This window comes from Sciurus carolinensis, chromosome 1, assembly GCF_902686445.1.
Source record: "Sciurus carolinensis chromosome 1, mSciCar1.2, whole genome shotgun sequence".
In the NCBI taxonomy this organism is placed as follows: Eukaryota; Metazoa; Chordata; class Mammalia; order Rodentia; family Sciuridae; genus Sciurus; species Sciurus carolinensis.
The window spans coordinates 66401306-66424181 of NC_062213.1; the positions used below are offsets into that span (position 1 = coordinate 66401306).

The 22876-nt window shown below is 36.8% G+C and overlaps 1 protein-coding gene across 1 annotated transcript in view; it reads right to left on the bottom strand.

Moving 5' to 3' along the window:
- The window catches only part of C1H8orf34 (chromosome 1 C8orf34 homolog), a 394456-nt gene that overhangs the window by 319818 nt on the left and 51762 nt on the right, over positions 1 to 22876 (bottom strand). The window contains 1 exon segment of the mRNA XM_047524576.1: positions 2310 to 2457. Coding sequence (XP_047380532.1) covers positions 2310 to 2457 — 148 coding nt within the window.

Consider the following 22876-nt stretch of genomic DNA (forward strand, 5'->3'; position numbering starts at 1 on the left):
TTGTCTTCCAACCTCCACACTCCCTGCATGATCACAACCACAATTCTCAATCCGCCCCCCAAAATGTTTTCTCTCTCTCCACTCAGCTCTTATGAACACTGATGGAGAAAAAAAAATCATCTTCTTGCTGGTGACTTCCATGATAAATTAATTAAAAATTAGTTTATGTCTTCAACTTTAGTAAGGTCCCAGAACTGCTAAACAAACTCTCTTACCTTTAGCAAACAACTGCCCCTCATAATAAACAACAAAATTTAGGGCGTCTGGAATTATAGTACACTTTTCTTCTTCCATACTCTAACTTCAACCACATCTTCCTCCATTCTTTCACCCTCATGTTTTTCATGATTATTTGTATGCTACTGAATGAGTTCCACACCTGGGACTTCTACACCAATTGCCCACTGGAATTATCTACAAAGATGCTCCACAGGAAACTCAACAGGAATTGAGCTTATATTTCCCTTTATAAATTTAGTCCTATGTTCTTATCTTGCCTTATTAAATAACCATTTATGCCATCGCTCATCAGTAAACTGGGAGTTATAATAATCTCCTCCCTCCATTCACCCTCTGCAAGAAAAGAGTTATTAATTTGGCTTGTACAAGTCAGACTTAAAAGAAAACTGGTAAAATAACAAGGTAATTTTTAACCAATGTCTCTGTACCCAGGGGTTATGCCCTATTATTATATTCCCTTCCCTTGAATGAAGACAGGACCTTTGACCTGCTTCTATCCAATAAAATATGGCAAAGGTTATGTCAATGTCATGATTACATTATATTACATAAGACTCCATCTTGACAGAACAGAATGAGAGAATTCCCTTACTGACTTTAAAAAAGTAAACTGCCATGAGGACAGACAGCAATGTGGCAATGAACCCTGGGTTGTATCTAGGAGCTGAGAGCAAACCCTGGATGAAAGCCAGAAAGGAAAGAGGGCTCTCAGTCACAAAGCTGCAGGGGATTAATTTTGCCTCTCTCTGGGTGAATTCTTCATTAACTCAAATGAGCTTGAAAGCTTATTCTTTTCTAGGCAACCTTCAGATGAGAATGAAATCCAGTCAACACCTTGATTTGCAGCCTTGTGAGGTATAACACTTAGCCAAGCCAGGCACAGATTCCAACACAAGGACACTGAGATGCTAAATGTGTGCTGCTTAAAAAAATATGAACCCAAATGAACTTTGGTAAGCTCACAGATGCTCATCTGCTCTGCCTTCATATGGTAGGTGCCATCTTAGCACCTATAAGCCAAAGATTAAAAGTCACCTAATTTATAATCTAAACTCAAGAAAGTGAGTCCAAGAAAACACAAGAGTTCCCTCTGTTGAATGCCTAAGCTCATATTGTAGTTTCCTGTATGATGCAGACAGCTTTTGCATGGATCATCAATAGCAGAGATGTCTACATTCTTCAGAAAATACCCTATTCCTCTATTTAGTGTCTCAAGAAAGCACTAGTGTGAGAATGCATTTAGAGAAGACAAAATCCTTTCATGAGATCTCATAGAGCATGAAGAGGAGAAGAGAAGTCATGGTGTCATCAGAGGAAAAAGCATTTTGAGTCCAAACAAGCAGATTCCCAGGAGAATCAGGCACGGAGTTAGCCACCCAAGGAGATCTGGGCTTGGAAGTAAATGTGAAGACAACAGACCAGTGTGTACAAAAGATGAAATTAAGTCCACCCAAGGATCTCACCAGTGTTTATTGGGGAAATAAAATTATCACAGAACTGGAGGCCTAGTTTCCCCTACTTCCAGAGGGAATGATTCCTCCTAAATCTGAACTTATACACAGGATAACATGACGGTTATTTAAAATGGAGACTGATCATCAGTTTTGGAAATAAGAAAACTAACTTTGTAGGCATCTAGTCTTTTCTATACAGATGAACTACAAGCATTTAATTCAAATTATTCATAAAAGAAACAAAAATTTAGAATAATTAGTTTAAACATATGGAACAAAATCCTTTTATGCAAATCTGAACCACCTCTATTAAAATGAAACGTATTATATTTTGAAACGTAATATCTTCAAATTAAAAAAATGATGAGGGCTGGGGAGATGGCTCAGTTGGTAGAGTGCTTGCCTTGCAAGCACAAGGCCCTGGGTTCGATCCCCAGCACCGCAAAAAAAAAAAAAAAAAAATGATGAATTTTAACTACTGGGTAAAGTCACAGTTGAATATGTGAAAACCTCAGGTGTCTATCCATCTAGATTAATCTTATCAAAATCAAAAAGACTTGAAATTTTTAATTAGATGTATCCCATATTAACTGCAAGATATTTTTTTTTCATTACCTGATGTTTCACTTTCAGCCCAGAGAGCTGCAGATCCAGACAAAGTTCTCTGCAGTTGTCCACGATTTCCTTGTTTAGACTGAAGATGGTCAATGAGAAATGGGATTGGCTGGTCAGGTGTCTCAGTTATTAGCTTGGTCATTAATTCCTGAAGACAGAATGGAACACACACTTACATCTAATTACAATAGCAAAAATAACAACAAACATTTACTGTAGCATTTACTATTGTCAGTCTTCTCTTTTTTTATGCAGCAACTCATTTAATCCTAAGAATCATTTTTAGGCAGGGACAAGTTACTGCTCTCATTTTGAGAGAAGGGAAGTATAAAGAAGTGAATTGTCTACTTTGCATGGCTAAAATATAGCAAACCAAGACATATTCACTTATGTTAATCTTTATTATCACAAAGCCTAAACATACTAGAAATTTTATCTAAATCATTATTTCTAAAAAGCATAATCTCAGAATTTTAAGTTTTTGATTACTATTTTGAGTGATGCTGTTGCAAACTAAACTTTAACTAAAATTCACCACATGCCTTATATATTGTTAATGTTCAGATATCAGATATCCCCCAAAAGTACTGTGTTAATGCAGGAATATTCAAAAGTAAAATGATTATAGATTGTGAGAGCTATAACTTTATCAATTCATCCTAGTTTGAATGGACTGACTGGATGGTAACTATAGGCAGGTGGGACATGACTCGAGAAGGTGGGTCACATTGGTATGCCATTAAAGGGTTCACCTTCCCTGCAGCTCCTTCTTCTCTCCTTCTCTGTTTCCTGAACCTGCCGTATGGTGAGCAGTTTTCCCCCTCTTGGGCCCTCTGGCCATGCTGTGCTGCCTCACTTGGGCCTACAGCAATGGATTCAGCCTACCATGAATTGAACCTCCTAAGCCTTGACACCCAAATGAATTTTTCCGCCTTTAAGTTGTTCTGGTCAGGTATTTCGGTCATGGTGACACAAAGCTGATTAAAGCATACACTAACTCATTTTTCCTTCTTAACCACATGTAAATATCCCAACATGAAGAAAATTTTGTTGGGATAAAATAAACAGGTAACATGCCACAGATTCACAGAAACGAAAAAGTATCTTAAACTGTCTCCAAACAATACAGAATCTTCTTTTTACAAAAATACTTGATGAGTAAATCTCTTGGTATCTTCCGCTCCCTCCCTCCCTCTCCCTCCCCCCTTCCCACCTCTCTCTCCCTCTCTCTCTCAAGAGTTAAGCAACAGCAAGATCTTTACCTGCAAAACAGGCTGTTCCATTTTTAGTTAGCTCTAATGATACCTTAAATTGGGCCAAATTTTGCCCAAGGGTAATATCTACACATTGTTTTTTTCCAGTCAGAAAGAGCAAAAACCAATCTCCAATTTGTGGTCAATTAGAATCCCCAGATTGTTGCAACATGAACAGCTGTCAAGCCTTGTGGACAGCATTTGGTACTGCATAATTGGATTTGGGAACTCACAAGCACCAGTTTTCAGTCTTATCAGCCATATTTCATCTTGTTGGTTTTAGCCCAGAATCTGGCCTGTCAACTGTCTATTAAGTTCGGATTCTATGAGAGGCAATCTAGGGAGCAGGCCTGAAAAATCAATCAGGAGAGGGTCCTGAAAATCGCCATGCGATTATCTTTTTGTTTGATGGTGACCTCTTTCCTCTCCTTGAATGTTCTTCTAAGATGGTTGAATGGTGGTCCTGTCATCATTCAGTGTCCAAGGATACCTTCTCCAAGAGGCTTAATCCTACCAATCTTCTTAAGACTTTATCACTTTATTTTCTTCATGGTCTTAAGTACTCGCCAGAGTCATTTTCCTAACTATTTGCTCACCTATTATCTCAGGGATGTTTGTTTACATGTATAACAGTCTACAAAGACACAGATTTATCTGAGAGAGCCTAAATGGATTGTGTAGATGACAAGATCCCAAGTTGATCTTAGAGACATGCATCAAATAATTCAGAGTATCTCAAAATAATGTGCTGACTGAACCTAGATTTGGAGCCTAAAAGAGCAAAGGTTTTCTGCCAGAAATACTCTGTGATGCAAAATATTTACCAGACAAATGTAATACTTTTTTTATTCTGAAAAACAGGTAAGCAAACACCAGTTGGCACAGTCTTATTTATTTCTGCTACTGAAAAATCTCAATTGTTAACACTACAACTAGAGAGGCCATTTCTCTACTGTTGTAATCATGAAGCACTGCAGGTTCAATTAAACTTCAATTATACATCAATGGATGGAATTTAAAACATTTCAAAATTTGCACTTATAGGAGAATGTATTACATTCTATCTGAACATATTATACATTAAAAATGCCATTAGAAAATGGAAAGAAAAATAAATAGAAGTGAAGAAGGAAAAAAAAAAGAAGTGAAGTAGTACAGAAGAAAAAGAAATACATAGGAGACATTAAAGGAAATTTAAAGGAACTTTAATTTTAAAGTTCTGCATACTTTTCCAGACCTGTCACTCCCCAACTGAGTTCTTCCCAGGCCTATCGCTCCCAAATTCCTAAGAAATCTGTAAATCGTAGTTACCATAAAACCACTCACTCATGAGAATTACCTTCTGCACTGTTAATCAGTCCAGCAATAAATACATTAAGCAAACAAAGACAATATATTTTAAGAAACCTATAATTCAGGGGACTTTCTAGTGTTATCTATCGATTATATAATGGAGACGACCCCAGTCTAAAGATCCTGAGAATGATCACACCACCATAAACAATCGTGATCACCAGATTAATACCATCCCCACACAGCTTCCCACACCCACCCTTCACCAAGTTCTCTTTAAAAGAAGAACCAGTAACCCCAAAAGCACAACTCACTCTTTTTTGTCCCCATCATTTGTTTGTATTACTTATTTTTCTTCAAATGACAGTATCGTTACACAGAATGCTTCTGGAGAGATGCAAAGTAATATGAAATCTTGCAACATTAAGTTTAATTTCATGGTTCTTTATTGGTTCTTTTAAATTATTCGTGATAGTAGAATCCATTTTGACATGATTATAAAGGCATAGAATATATTTAGTTTAAATTCAGTCTCCAGTATCTCCCCTTCCCCTTCCCTCTGGCAACTCCCTACTCCCTTTCTTCTATTATCTTTCTGCCATTTACCCATAGTTGTTTTTTCAAACTAATTTCTTATGGAAGTACATAATGGTGAGATTCCCTGTGATATATTCATATATGAACATAGGAAAGTTAGGTCAGATTCATTTCACTGTCTTTCCTTTTCCCATCCCCCCTCCCTTCCCTTCATTCCCTTTTGTCTACTCCACTGAACTTCTATTCCCCTGGCCCATATTTGGGGTTAGCTTCCACATATCAGAGAAAACATCTGACCTTTGGTTTGAGGTAGCCCACATTCTCCCTTGAATATGTCTCTACTTTCCCAAATAAATCTCTGTCTGTGCCTCCCACGGGCGTGTGCTGCAATTCTTTTCATGACATAATCCCAGGACCCCACTTGTCAAGTACCCACCCTCAGGAACTCCTCAGACTGTCTTCTGGTGACATCCCTTCTTCATCAGCAGAAGGACCAACTAGACTATTCTAGTCTCAGAAAGACTGAGCACTAAGATAAAGCAAAATCAGGTCGGGCTCCAGAACCATAGTGATTTCTCTCCTGAGACAGTGGAAGATCCCATATGCTTTTTATAAAAAATTTCACCTTTAGAATTGGACAGGAAGTTTCTCTATTTTTGTTCTTGTAAAATAAACTGAAGTGTCCCAATGTTTTCTTTGAAAGATGGATTACACAGTCAAAATATGCCAAGTATTACATTTTAAAAATATTATTGGTCTAATAACTAGTTTTGACCACACTTTTATTACATTAATAAATATAAGAGACTGAAGACACAGAACAATTGCAGACATAGCAACATGAAAACAGTTAATGTTTGCAATAAGGTATGTTGAGCATCTGGGTTGGGCAACAGTCTAGCTTTAGATAATTCTATTTACAAGAGAAACGATCCTGTCTCTCACTTAATCCACATATCCATGGGCATTAGGACTCAAATAATTTTGAGAACTTGAACATGCAGAGATTCCTTTTCTGGGCAAGAAAATGTGAATCCTTAGATTTGCAAAGATACTTCTGGCAATAAAAAGATTGATTTCTTTCCACCACTGGGATTTAGAGACACAAAAATAGAACTGAGGGGCTGAAAGATTTGAGGAGGTGAGAATAGAGTTGTGCAGTTAAATGTCAAGTCAGACCTCAAAACTGATTGCAGGAAGTTTCACAAGGATCACTGACCAGAAGGAAAAAGTAATCCAGAGCATGAAGCCAGTCTCAGACAGAGAAGCCCAACACCTGTAGGGAACAGTACATCCAAGGAGAGAGAAGAAGCTCATCTGCAACTCTTGCCATTGGTTTAAGAGTCATGACGTGAAATTCCTTAGGAGATTTGGGCTATGGGTGTCTAAACTGAAAGAGCAACACAAGTGGTGACAGCACTCCTGCCTGGCGACACAACACCTGTGGACATTTTAGGCTGAAGATTTGGGTATCGATAAAACGCAAGTATTACTTTTGAGTGTTTGATAAATCTGGGTCATTCAAGTTGCAATTAAAATATACTAGCAGTTGGTACTGAAAAAGGTTTAAATTTTAATCAGATGATATCAATAAAATGACTAACATATGTAATATGCAACAGGCAATACGGAAAATGGAGGAAATGGTAGAGATTAGACATACAGACTTTGAAAAAAGATACACATTCCTGAATCACTCATCTCCTCCTTACTAGTTGTGTGACTTTAGGCAAGGCACTTAATCACTTTAATATTCAATACTCCATCCACCAACCACACACAGTGGCACATACCTATAATCCCAGTGACTCTAGAAGCTGAGGCAGGAGGATTGCAAGTTCAAAGCCAGTCTCAGCAACTTAGTGAGGCCATAAGCAACTTAGTGAGACCCTGTCTCAAAAAGCCCTGGGGATGTGGATCAGTGGTTAAGAGCACCCCTGGGTTCAATCTGCATACAAAATAAATAAATAAATACTACATCTACTAGTGTGAATGATAACAGTACCTCCATCATAGGGTCACCATGGAGTAAGAAGATAATAACTGCAAAACATTCACAAAGTCCCTGGGTTATGTGTGGACTACTATGATGAATGATCTAACACTTCCTTCTAAGATAAAACACCTCCCAGAGAACAATTTCCAGAATCTCCTTGACAGGACCTGGGTTAGAGTTTCTCAAGGAGAAGAATTTGCAGAGGTCTTGGAAAGCACAGAGAAGCAGAAGAAATCATTCTGTAAAGTGAGCCAGGCATTAGGTAGCTCATGTCTGTGATCCCAGCTACTCTGAAGTTGACTGCAGGCAGATGTGACAGAGGATGAGCTTCACAGCAGCTCCCCAGCATGTTTGTGGAAAACTCCACTGCAGACTGGAACAGCTCGGAGCTCTGCAAAAGGATGGAGGAGTGCAGCAGCTTCCAGGCAAGCACTGGAGACCACCTGCTTCTGTGCTTCAGGCTGAGCTCCTCAGGGTCTGTTCCTCTGATCCTTGCTGACAGTGCCTTTGACCTTCTGCAGTACTTCCCTGGTCTCCGCATTCAACTGTCCACCTCTCCATCATGTAAACTCAGATTTACAAAACCCTGTTATGACTTGGATACATACAGGCGGTTATCTTTTTCTGACTTAACCACTAATCACATATCCACAAAGGCCTTAGCTAATGTTTTAATGTTTACTCTGATTTTTCAATATTTATATCTTTATATAATTTATTTAAGTATATATGCTTATTACTATTATAATAACCATGCATTTGCAATGCTATCTGTGCAAAACATATTTTATTCATTTTTTATTTTAAAACTTATAAATATTTTCATAATATAGTTTATTATCAACTATAATCTTTAACTTCATGAATATATTATACATTAAAACAGCCCCCGATACCGATGTTTCCTGTTATTTTCATGAACTTTTCACTACTTGTAACATTTATAAATATTTCTTTAAATTATGATTACATAAGAAGATAAACATCATTTTTAAAAATTTGGGAAAACAATCTAAAGAACATGAATCACTAAATAATAAGCAAATACAAATTTGTATTCCACAACACTTAAGAACTCCTGGAATTTAGGGCTATTATAACCAATAATGGTCAGACCACCTGTACTATACAGAAAATGGGCATGATTAATAAGTTAAAAAATGAATAATAACTGGTAATGATGATTGTCTCAAAATGCATTTTAATTTTAATGTTCACTAAACAAAAGCAAAACCATGAGTGAGCTGGTAGCTCATCACAGTCATTTGTTACTAAAACTGAAATGAGTAATCAGGCAACAGTAAAAATTATTTTAGTAAAAGATGTACTTCATTTGTTGAAAGCTATGAAATCCCTTGCTTAAAAACAAACAAAATGCTCATGATTACACAGACACCAAATGATACATAATATTCCTGGGTGTTTACCCATCCATGAACAGAGGCTCTAAGCTCCAAGTGTTAAGATCCCTTCCTCTGGGTACATAGCAAGGCATTCTTCCTAAAGATTTGTGACTTGGGATTAAGTTATTTTTTTCTTCATTTGCCTCAGAAGTAAGTAACACTTAATATCCCTTTTAACCTCAGAAGAAAGTTATCAGGAAATAAAATTGAATCTATTTCCAAAATCTCAGAAATTTCTTGCTATATGGCCTTTTCAAAAAATTTAATACACATGCAAGACATTGTACTCTATTATTAATAAAAGTGGTATTAATCATATATATTTTTACTCAGCACCTATAATTATTTTAAATACTAATAGAATATGGTACATTATCATATGTAAAATGTTATTTTAGTTCACAACTGGCATTAGGATCTGTTGACTGAATTAGTTTATTTTATATCCACATTTCAATTTTCTATTTTTAATTAGATCTCTTACTAATTTGCATTTGGGATCATAACCTTTGAAACATATACCCCCATCCACGCCACCCAACTGTATTTCATAAATAAGTAGGTAATGGACATTGAACTGTCAATAAATGTGAGAATGTGTGCTTGATATTCAGTTGCCTGTGAAACATCTTTGCTTGTGAAACAGCCCTATGTTAAATGGATATCACTATTCCTGATGGATAGAACCAACTTGCTTTCTACCTGTACATAACCCATGCTGATCTTTTCTCTCATTTCTTCTTTTTAAATGGCAGTAAAATGGAGGGTTTTTTCCCCCTGCCTCATTATATCTCTAAGATTTATTAAGAGCTTTTCATGTCAGCAAGCAAGAAATGATTCCAATGCAGTATACAGGTTTCCATGCACAGTGAGAACAAGAAAGACATCTCTGATATTTTCCTGTCAGACTCTTCTATACCCTTCAGAGAATTCAGACTGCTCTGAGTTGGGACCATGCCCAAGCCTGCCCTAAGCTCACTTCTCTCATTCCCAATTAAAAATGAAATTTCCTTAAAAGGCTGAACTCATCAGGAAATAAAACAATATGAACATTAATGATTTGATATACCAAACATTTGGTATATCAAGCCTTCCAGATACAATTGTCAAGTATTTCACATAGAATTAATCACTCACTATGCATTAAAGAATTACATACAAGATGCAAAAAAAAGCCAACACTTTTACAAAGGTGTTTGTTAACTCCCTGCTTATTTCAATTCACTTGTTCTTCACCAACAACCCACCAATATAAGAGTCACAGCTTCCTGCACACCCACCACTGTCCTGACCCAGGGAATAAGAAAAATTCCTGACCTGGAAGTCTTTTGGCTCTTCTTACATATGATTTAATATAAAATTAGCTTTACGCTGCTCACTTGTAATAAACAAAAAAGCATCTAATTAGCCTCATTGTATACTATAAAATATAATCCAGAGGTGAAAGTAGAAAAAGTAAAAAATAAAATAAATTGCTTTATAATAAAGATTAAAAATGAAAATACCACAACTAGAAATTAATCATTCTTAATTCTAAAGCTGAATCATAGACATGGAATCCTGTCTGCTTTTAATAATATAAGAAAATAATACATCTAGACTGCAGAACTATTCAATGACAAATGATGCAATATTTTGTCTAATGCCTAGTAATTTTTTCTCTAATCCAGAGATGTCTTCTCAGATAAAATTTTTGAAGATTCAGTATACACTTTGATTCCCCTCATAAAAAATACAAGCTTGTCGATGAATTTATAGGCAAAGATAGAGTTCCCCAGTGAGAAATACTGGCATAACACATGGAAATACTTTTAGTTAGAGAATTATATTGCCCTACATAATAGTCCATCAAAGCAACTTATCTGGTGTTAGGTGGAATTTTCCACAATTTTACTTGGAAATAACTCTGTAGGAGTACAACATAGGTGATACTAAATGGAAATAATGAAGCAGTGCAAAACTCAAGTAAATTAATTATGTAAAACCATGATGGAGGTAACAGATATATGTAGAAATTGCCATAAAAAGGAAGCTTTCTCTCAGTTGAGTAAAAATTATTTTTGCCTTTTATCATTCCTATAAAATGTGCAACTAAAATAGGGTATTCAGCTTGGCAGAATCATGAGAAAATTTCATAGTGTTCATCCAGGACCTCTTTTAGGGACTGATGATCTAAGGAAAGGATGTACATTTCTGCATTGCAAATTGCTGATGAATGCAGTGGACCCTCATAGGCAAATACTAGTACACAGAAAGTCCTTACTCTGATTCCAAGGCATCTAGGAGAGAATTTGGAAAAATACTGTGGTTAACAGGAAAATACAGAGTGGGGTAATTAACTGACCTTGATTTATTTTCTGTCTCCATAATGGTTGTATCAATTTAGTTAGTTCTCAAGGCCTTAATTGTCTCATCCCTAAAATGGGTAGGACAGTGTCTACTTATCAGTTTGTTGTCCAGATGACAGTAAATGTATGTGGCATGCCCCTCGGAATATATGACCATATTTCATAGCAGTGGGAGTTCCCATTCAGTTTCCTGTAACAAAAGAAGATGTAGGGCAGAGAGCTGCCTTGCTTGGTCTCTCTAGATGTTCTATTTTTCAAGGTAAGTAAACATTTTTGTCAAGTTGGCTTATAAGTCATTCCTCAAGACAATTCAGCCACAGGCAACTGCAAGAGCAAGTTTTAGAACCGTTAAGCTGAAAATAGCATGGCCGCCCTTTTCAAAATGATTGTTTCAGTCCCCTAAAATTAACCACTCTCCACACTTTTATGACAGTCACTTTTGGGCTTTCATTATACATTTGCCATCTGATTGAAAAGTTTTCTGAGGTGTTTTACACCACCACCAACAAACTCTGATGCTACAGATACCACCCAGGTGTCCAACAATTCAATTCAATTCTGACACTCCCTACCTGACATTAGCATCAGATCCCACAAATTAAAGAAAGCAGGCCCGCAAACCTGCTCCCACTTCAAATGGCAACAGCAAGTGCCAGGTCACTTGCCTTTCTAATGAATTGGTTATAAATAAAGGGAACTTGGAAATACCCAAATCCTTTAACAGTAGAGTGAAAAAACAATTCGTGTTATATTCACATAGTGAAAAACTAAACCACAATGGAAATGAGAAGTACTATAGTTGCACCTAATAACAGGGTAAATCCCAAAAGCATAGAGATAAACAAAAGAAGCAAGACTTAAATAACACATACTACCTGTGTCTGTTTATTTTAATAATGTCCAAAATAGAAAAAAAAAAAAAAAGAAAAATGATCTGTATTGCCTGAGGCAAGGTATTACAGAAAGATATTAGATCTTTGTCTCCAGTTCCCAGCACAGAGCTCCTAAGATCCTTGGAAATTCCTAAGTAATCAGAGTGACAGATGCTTCTTTTGCTCTAATAAAACATACTGTGAAGTTCTGCAAGGATTTTAGAGTTCTTGATATTACTATCACCTCTGGCTTGTATTTTTATTCTTGTATATTATAATTCTCTCTATATATTTTATTTTATACCATTAGCATTGATTTAGATATATTCCACATATTTACCAATTTTATTGTTCTTATTTCTTTCTTGATTTCCAACTATCCTCCCGAGATCATTCTCAATAACATAAGTGAAACCTCTTATTCTCATGGTGACATGCCTCTGTTTTTTGCACAGAAATATTTCACTTGCTTTTTAAACTGGAAAATGCTTTAAGTGTATCTAATTATAAATTGGGATTCCTTTTCTCTTTGCTAGTTTGTTGTTGTTGTTGTTGTTTTGAGCTAGGGGTGGTGGTGCATACCTGTAGTTCCAAATGCACAGGAAGCCAATGAGTTTGAGGCAACCAGGACAACAAATTTTTTTTTTCTCCTTTTAAAAAGTCAATCAAATTTCTTTCAGGAACATCTGACTTTATTTAGAGATTTCTAAAGTTTTTTTCATTATTTTTTTGTTTGTGGTTTTCTTTATTTTAAAACCATAAATTTATATAGGAAGTTGCAAAGAAATGTACAAGGAGGTTTCACATACCCTTCACTCAGCTTGCCCCAATGTTAATATCTTGAAAACTATAGTGCAATATCAAAACTAGGAAACTGACACTGGTGGGCACGATGTGTAGAGCTTGTTCAGATTTCAACGAGTTACATGCATCCATGTATGTGTGTGCACGGGCATGTATGCAATTCCATGGTAGTGTTGCTAGGAATAATCACTTCCACAGGAAAGATAATAAGTTGTACCATCATCATATAATTCCTCGTGATATGTTATAGTCATGTCCCCTCTTCGTTTCTGAGACCCAGCAACCAATAATCTGTTCTCTATCTCTACAATCATGTTATGTATTAAAATCTCACAATGTTATGTATTAAAAAAGTATAGTTCACTTTGACAATTCTGTATTATACTCAGCATAATTCTTTGAGGTTCACCTAAGTCATTGTGCATATCAATGTTTTATTTCTTTTTATGCTGAGTATTATTAATATTGTAGATGTTCCATTGTATGTTTAACCATTCATTAATACCACTACAGGACATTTGGTTAGTTTATGGGTTTTGAATATTATGCATAATTTTGCTATGAACATTCATTTACAGGCTTTTGTGTAAGCATGCACTGTCACTTCTCTAGGTTAAATGCCTAAGAGTACAATTGCTGAGTTATATGTTAAAGCTTTTTTAGTTTAAAAAAAAACTGACAAACTATTTTCAAAGTGACCATACAATTTTGCCTTTATATTTGCCATATAAGGGTAATTTTAGCCATTCTTATATGTTTATGGTAACATCTCACTGTAAATTTTAATTGTATTTTTCTAATGACTAAAAGCATTGAACATCTCTTGATGTGCTCATTTACCATCTGTGTATCTTTTCAGTAAAATGTCTATGCATGTTTTATGATCATTTTTCTAATGGAATTGTTTGTAAGTTTTAAAAGTTCATTATGCCTTACAGGTACTACTGCTTTGTTCAATATGTAATTTCAGAATCCTTTGTTCTATCCCATAATTTCACTTTTTACCCTTCTTATAGAATTTTTCTTGGAGTAAAAGTTTTTAATTTTAATGAGGTCCCACTTATCAATTTTTCCTTTTATGTGTTATATTTTTGCTATCATATATAAGAGCTCTTCACCAAGTTTATGTCTGGGATATTTTTCTCTGAATTCCCTTATACAGTTTCATAATTTTCTGGTTTACATTAAACTCAATGGCTTATTCATTCTGAGTTAATTTTTGCATCCGGGTATCAAAGTTCAAAGTTTGAGGTCAAAGTTCAATTTTTTGCCAATGAATGTTCTTTATCCAGTACCATTTATTGAAAATACTTCCTTCACTGAATCACTTTTTGTTCCTTTGTCAACAATCAGCTATTTGTTGTATACCTATTTCTGCGTTCTCTATTTTATTCTATTGATCTGTATGTCTGTCTTTCCACCAGCACTACAATGTATTTGATTTCTGTGTTCCCATCTTACACTTTAAAATCAAGCATAGCAATCAGGCATGGTGGCACACACCTGTAATCCCAGCAACTGGGGAGGCTGAGGCAGGAGGATTGCAAGTTAAAGGCCAGGTTGGGCAACTTGGTAGATCTTGTCTCAAATCAAAAAATAAAAGGGTCTGGTGATGTAACTCCATAGTAAAGTGCCCCTGGGTTCAATCCCCAGTATCAGGAAAAACAAAAAACAAACAACACATGATATTTAGCTAGCTCATTCTTCTGCCTTCTGCCATGTGAAGATGCAGCAAGAAGGTCTCATCAGACCAAAGAATGGCCTTGATCATGGCCTTTCCATTCTCTAGAACTATGAGACATAAATTTCTGTTCTTTATATATTACTGCATTTTAGGCATTTGGTTGCAGAAGCTCAAAACACAGTAAGGCAGGTCCTTCTGAAAAACGTATTCTCTGTTTTTTGTCAAACCTTCACCACTGAGTTAGATCAGCTGGTTTGATTCTGTAGTAATAAGTTTTAAACTAGCAAGCATCACTACTGAGAAGAGTCAATATTATCAAATAGCAGGGAGTTTGACTCCCTAATATAATGGTGTATTGTCCAATCAAGGATTGATAGGTGTTCTGGAAGTCCTATGATGGTTAGAGGCTGTGATTAGATGGCTGGGGATCTGGAAACTCGGCTTGAAGCAGTGTTCACAATCACATTTTTATTCAAGTACACGTTCACTGGGGCAGACCAAATGGTGGAGGTTATGATGACTGAATTTACTGCCCTGCCTAACTCACCCATTACACCATAAATCTCAAGGGTCCTTGTGTGGCAGAAGCCATAAAGAGGAGTTTGCAGAGGATGCTGTCACCCACTCTGATGCTCGCATTCTCGGGTGGTATCTGCTTTAGTGTGGAGTAGCACCAGGACTATGTGAGAAACAGGCTGCCAACTCAAGGAAGCCCGTGAGGACAGGATAAGGAAATCAGGCAGAGCTGGAGTCTTACCAGAACCACCGTAGCTGCTCCTCCTAGGCTTTCCTACTTGTTCTAAGAGTAACATATTACTAATATCCAGAGGTAGACCATTTTTCTTTTCCTTCTTTTTTTCTTGAGATAGCTTATTTTGAGTTTTCTGTATTCATGACACAGAAAAGCAAAGTGTACTTAAGTCAATTAATTCAATATATCCATGATCATACAATGGTGTTTGTGATGGAAATGTTGCTGCTGACAGCGAAGGCCCTGCAGACCCTCCACAAACTTGTCACAGTCTGTGACTTAATCTGTGATTGAGCAGAGCCTATCTCCACTGGCAGTTTTTCCAGTTTCCCACTGGGCTGTCATCTTGGGAACCTGATGCTCTTGTCCAAATTATTTAATTATGCAAAGCTTAGTTTACTCATCAATGAATTGGGATCAATAACTTCCAGGGACCGGTTCACACTGACTCGTCCAATTATCAGAAATTATCATGTTCAATTATCGGGAACTTTACAAGTTGGTTGAAATCTCTAAAACCATTCTCAATAGGCCATGTTGGGAACAGTTCCAGCTCAGAAAGTGGCAAATATTCAAATCAGGGTTCAGCCCTCTCTATCTTCCACAGAGTCAGTTGTTAAAATTTATCTGCCCAGTACTATAATATCCATCCATCCATGGACTGTTGAGAGGATTTAAAGATATAATTATTTAAAGCAGTACCTGACCATAGATGTCCTCCCACAGTGACTGTTATCTTATGGACCTTAATATTATTTTTAAACATAAGACACATTATAGTTTTTGTTTTCCTTCTTTCTTTTTCTTAGTTATCCATATCCATCCTCAGTGTATTGCTTTCCTAGGGCTGTCATAACAAAACACCACAAAGTGAACTGAGTGGTTTAAAATATGTTCAATGAGATAAAAGGCAATATTCAAATTCAATAGCAAACTACTATCACTTTTTTTCTTTTTTTCTTTTTTTTTTTTGGTACTAGGAATTAAACCCCGGGGAACTCTACCACTGAGCTACATCCCTAGTGCCCAGAACGACCCTCCCTTTTGTAATTTTGGGACAGGACCGTACTAAGTTGGTGAGGCTAGCCTCAAACTTGCAATCCTTCTGCCTCAGCCTCCCAAGTCACCAGAATTACCGGCAAGCACCACCACACCTAGCTTCAGTAGAAAACTACTTTATGAATACATAAAACTAAAATGTATGTTGAGATATTAAGAATTCAAAACACAAGTTTAATAGCAAGATTAAACAACACTGAAGACAAAATTTGGAAACTAAATGAAAGGCCCAAAGAAAATATTACTAGTAAAATACACAGAAAAAAAACATGAAAAAAAAAAAAACATGCAAAGAATAAACACAGAAGCAGAGCTGATGCACTGAGAAAGTTTGATGAACACTTAATTGAGGTCCCAGAGATAGAAGACAGAAAAAATGGACAGATATTTTAAAACATCATAGCAGAGGATTTTCCAAAATTGTGAAAGACATAAATTCATAGATTTAAAAGATGAAGAAGTCACAAGTAAAAGAAGTTAAAAAAGAAAATCCACATATAAACACATCATAGTAAAATTTCAAGTTGAAACAACAACAGCAATAATAAAACTGTGCTTCAAGTTCTGAAACCAGAGTCATTTTCCCTACTTCTTCCTTCTAAATATAACTAAAGTCCTTCCATCTAAAATGATGCAAGAACTCTAAAATCCAGATAGAAGAAGGTAGGAAGAAAAACAATGTGATGAGTTCCCCGTGTTGTCTTTTGTATACCACCTACACTGAAATGGTCACCAAAGATATCTGCAACCTGGAACACCAACAGGCATAGACAAAACAAAACGAGAACAACAAAAGAACCAGGAAACTCCAACAGATTCCTAGTGAGTCCCATAACTCCCGCTGGACAGCCAGGCACACGTGGGCAGTGTGATCTGCCCAAAAGCAGCATGACTAAATCCCTAGATTGTGCAGTCCCTGCTACATGATCAGGGAACTGGCTGGGGGGCTGATGTTCCCACTGTGGCCACACTAAAGCCCCAGACTGAACAAACACTGGCTCCACAGATCAGGCTCCAGCAGGCAATCATTCACCTACAGTGGCAGCAAAAGCAAAGCTCTGTGTCTACTTTCATTCCCCAAATGGCATAAGAAGCCCAAAGAACAGGGTCTCTTCCTGCCCCTACCCTATTGCCCACTGATACCAACTGATGCAGAAAGGAACTTTGGTTCAGCATTACTAGAAGAGAGAAGCAGACCAAACTAGCACTGAAAGGCCTCTAGAAGCCAAACTGTCATTGGAACTAAAGCCTACAAAAGTAGGCCATCACATACATGGTACAAGTGCCTGCTAATGTAAATGACAGGGTATCATTAAGTAGGATTAAGAGTCTCCCAACATATTAACCAGAATGCCCAGTATATATTTTTTAAATCATTTCTCATACTGAGAACTAGGAAAACCACAATCTGAATGGAAAAAGAATCCATCAAATGAAGCCAATATCTAGAAGTTATTAAAAGATGTTAAAATGATCAGACAAGCATTTTAAAGCGGCTGTCATAAACATGGTTAAACAATCAATTATAAATCATCTTAAAACAAATGAAAAAGTAGAAAATCTCATCTAAGATATAGAAGTTATTTTAAAAAGCAATATCTGTCTCTATGAATTCTAGTATCTTTAGGTTCTCCTTGTTTAATTTTATTGTATTAATTTCTGCCTCTTCTCAATGTTGTGCCTGGTTATCTTCTTACTGTAAGTCAGATAATGCACTTGGTGATTTTTTAGGAATAATTTGAGACCTGGGATGCTATCAGCTTCCTCCAGAGAGTAGAAAAGTGCCTAGTATCTGTGGTCACTAACAATCCATGATCACTTTGAATTAATTTCAAGACTTTAGATTTTGTGGAAATTCAGATTCATGATGCAGTCTTTGTGAGAATCAGTTTCCCGTTTCTTTATTACTCGTGGAATAAGAGAAGTTCTTCTGGGTCCCAGTCCGAAGTGCAGGGGCTTGCTAAGTCCTGACTCTGGCAGGCCCTGGGTCCAACTGCTGACCCTCCTTAGGAGGCTTTCAAAGCATTAGAAGGGGCCAGTCATTACAGTGGGAAAGTGGCCCCCAGTGCAATGTTTATCACCCTGGATTCCATCTACTCCATAATGAATTCTGACTTTCTGGGTCTCAAATATTTAAATTCCAGGGAAGAGACATAGTTCACATATTGATCAGCTGTCCAACTACAGTCATCAACTGTGGCAAAAGCATTAAGACCATGCAGAATATCATGGTTTCTTTAATGGCCATGTGAAAATTGGAAGTGGAAGTTTATTGGAAGATAAGAAATGACAAACAAATGATACCACAGACACTGACTGCATGCAGCTTAAAAGAAGTTATCCTGACAATGGGAATTCCAGGGAACTAAAAAATAGCTCTAATCATTGCCACTATGTCTCATACAGTCAGTCAGGCATAATAGGCATTAGAATAAAATCACAAATAAAATTCTACATGAAATTCATCCCACTGTATTAAAACAAAAGACTTTTGTCAGTGCAGCTCTCTGTAGAGTTCTTGAGGTCAGAAAACATGTCTTAGACATCTTTATTTCCCAAAATCAAAAAACAGTTCCTGGCAAATTAGCTGAAGGAAAGAAAGAAAAAATGAATAAATTATGTCAGTAAACCTACTAAAAATCTCATGTAGATGCATATTACCCAGAAAAAAAAACAACACATTCTTCTTATCATGGCATTGAAGACCACATACAAATTGTTGCAACCTGAAGTTTCATCTCTTATGATAATAAGCTCTAGAACCTACAGATTCTCTTGATGCATCTTTCACTTTCATATCACATGTTTACAGTAGTCTCTCCTATCAGAATAAACCAGATTGACATTGTCCAGAGTTAGAGCCTCATGCTCTTGAGAGGAGGCAGGCATTAAACAAATAATCAAATTAACAAATAAGATAAATTATGCATTCAGGAAGATTCTATGAGAAGAAAGGCAGAGTAAAGTATTATAGAAAAATAGAGGTAGGATATATTACATAGGGTGAACAAGAAAGCCTCTGTGAGGAGGTAATATCTAATCTAAGAGCTAGGATAAAACTAGAACCAGACATTCAAAAAGCTAGCACTTCGGACAGACAGAATAATAAATGCAAAGACTCCAGGGCACTGAGGAGCTTGGTACAGTCTAAGGAGCTGTCAAAATGAACAAAAGGATGCAAAAGCACATGAGTTGAAGAGGTAGGAGAGGTTCGACCTTGCAGTCTCTCCACTAAGACACCAAATCTGATTATTACTTTGAACACATTGCAAAGTCAATGAACAGTGTTAACAAAGGGAGTGACATTGACTTACCCTTTTAAAAGCCGTGCCTGGAACAATACATGAAGGTCAAGAGAGGATGCATAAGAACTGTTCAGAGACTATTTATCTGTAGTGGTGGTATAAAGGAGGGTAAAAAACAGGGGCTTGACTTTGTACAAATTTCAGGAGACCTGACCCAGGAAGAGAGAGACCTAAAGAATAAGACTATCAAGGAGTCAGGGTTGAATCACTGGGCTGATGTTGGTTCCACTCACCATGACATGAGACAATGAGAGGGGACATTTATGGTAGAAGAATTAAGAGTTCCAACTTGGGCATGATAAATGGAGTTGTCAAGGGGCCAGTTAGGTGAGATACATAGTAATTTTTAAATTAAAGTTTTAATGTTTTCTTTGAAATGGCTGATTCGATGTCTTTGTTTAATACATGTTTATTGAACATCCACCACAAATCAGGCACTGTGTGTTATAGATAATAAGTAAAACAGAAAGATATCCCTGTTATGCAGCTGATGGTGTTGGTCTTAGAATTTCCTCTCCAGATTCCTTCAATTATCCAAATATGTAAGGCAACAGAGCTCAAAAAGGTTGAATGACAAGGTACGTAGCCCTAATACATTTAATTAAAAATCACAGCATTAGGCATATACAAAATTAGCACATAAATTAATGTAGCTGTATGCTAACATTGAGGACCTTGCTCACAAAATAAGGTCCTCCTTATTTTGGCACTTTAACTTCCCATGTACATATAACACAGGAATACCCAGTTGCTACCCTCTCTAGCTAACTCACCTCGCCTTTCTAGTTATGCAGAAGGATGAGGGAGAAACTCAAACTTCCATTTGTGAGAGCAATTTGACTGCAACATCCATCACTCCATTGATTATCGATTGCCAAGAATGATTGAGCTGATCTAGCAGGCTAGGCAGGTGTCCTATTTCTCCCTCACCATTCCATAAGCATCCCACCCAAAGCTGCTCATTCATTGGGTCAAAGAGGACCACCGTCTCAGAGAGAGGAGGACCATTCTTTGGTCAAGGAAACGAGAAGCTGCAGTTGACTGCAGTAACTTCCAAATAAGCTGTCAAACAAACAACCTTACCTTTCAACAAGCAACAAGCTATCATAAGCAACCTTATCTTTCATTCCTGTTTATGAATAGGCAACCAGAAATCACAGAAAAAAAAAAAACCATACAAGTGTACAAGAGAATGCCTGAGTCAGGGAGAAATAGAGCTATATTAGAAAACTTTAGAAAGTGGGATCCTCAGTAGGACTGGAAAGAATGTTGCTGCATCCTACACAGCCCACTCCAAACTCACTGTACCCATGAGGGGCCATGGGGGATTAGAAAAGAAAGACTCATACATGCAGATATGAAGATGAATAGCTGGGATCAGGTGGTGTACTGCTCTCTGATGGAGAAGCAGATCTAAAGAGTTATGCCAGCAATCTTTATTTATATACGTCTCATTATCAGGTTAAAGACTATGCAAGCATTATTCTTCTTTTAACTATTTATTTATTTTTTATTTTTTACAGACTACATTTTGATTCATTGTACACATATGGGATACATCACTTCATTTCTATGGTTGTATATGATGTAGATTCATACCACTTGTGTAATCATACATGTACATAGGGTAATGATGTCTGTCTCATTCCACCATTTTTCATAGCCCCCTCACTCTTATTTCCTCCTACATAATCTAAAGTTCCTCCATTCTTCTCTCACTTCCCACCTCCCCCCCCCATTATATATCATCATCCACTTATCAAGGAAACATTCGGCCTTTGGTTTTTTGGGATTGGCCTATTTCATTTAGCATTATTGTACTCAGGAAAGTTACAGAACTAGAAATATCTATGCAGCTTTTCCACAGTTGCAATGAGCAATGTTAGGAACTTTGTGTAGCACTAAAGGAGGCCCATTGATTAAAGTTAGTTTAGTGGGCAGGCTCCGGAATAGCAGGTCTGGTGAAACACTGTGGTTGTCTAGCATGAGAATTACTCTATTCCTAGGAGCTATTGAGATCAAGGTCAAAGCTGATAAGACTCTTGCACTGAGCCTCCTTAGCAGGGCATTATCATAGCAGCTAGGCATCCTTGTGCCCTCACACAGAAACATTCCCAGGCAGCAGGTGCGCTACAGCCATGAGGTCATCTGAGACCCACAATCTCAGTCCCTGCTCTCCAATCCTCTGTTACTACTTTTCATAGAATGTTGCACTTATAAAATAAGAATATGCTGTCAAGAAAAATGAGACAACTGAGGAAAATATACAGTCCATGGGGATTAAAATATTTTGCTAAAGTTAAACTATAAATGGAAGGACTGAATGACAAAATCAAAGTCACATTAATGAACTAAAAATAAAAGCCAAATAAATCTAATGATAAGTGAAACAAAGCACAAATTGGGAAAACAAAAATTAAGAGAAATAGAAGATATGGATGCTTTAGAAGACCTAGCATCCTTTTAAGAAGAATCTGAGAGAATATGTGCCAATGCAGATGAGAAAGTAAAGAGAAACAACACAAATCCCTAAGAGATACTCAAAGCATCAAAGAATTCAGAATTAATGGAAAGGCCCATAACTAAACATGTTGTGACTTCGAAGACAAAAATAAAATAATGAAAGATTCTGGAGGAGAAAAAGTAAATTAAAAAGAATCTGACTGATACTAAATTTCTTTCCAGTAAAACTTGATGCTTAAAAGAAGAGCAGTCCCTTTAAGATCCTTTACTACGATCTTAGAGTTCTATGAATGTGTCTTTATACATCAAATGTGTCGGGGGAAAATCAGAATATTTTCAGACAGGAAATTCAAAGAGTTTATCTATTTCACATCCTACTTGAAAAAAATTTTCTAGAAGAGATATGCAATAAAGATAAAATAAGGAATCTAAGAAAAAGTACAATAAGAATACAAAAATCAGAGGCAGCCAAATACATGGAAATGTGGTGAGATGCTCAAGAAAACTTTTTAAAAATATACAACCTGAACTTTCATAAGTTCTTCAAGAGAGATTTGAAGATTACTTTTCAGTTTCTATGCGGATCACCCTATGTGCATGTAGAGCCACAGAGTAGAGGCAGTTCCCACCTGGGTTCCTACTGCTCCAACCTATACAGCCTCCAACTTCTGGGGCAGCTCCTGACCTCCTGTTCCTGCTCAACCTTCCTCTCCCTGAGCCACCTGCATCAAATCCCACCTCAAAGAAGATGATCTCACAGCATCACCTGCACTCCAGTTCACCCAGTAATGTGTACTTG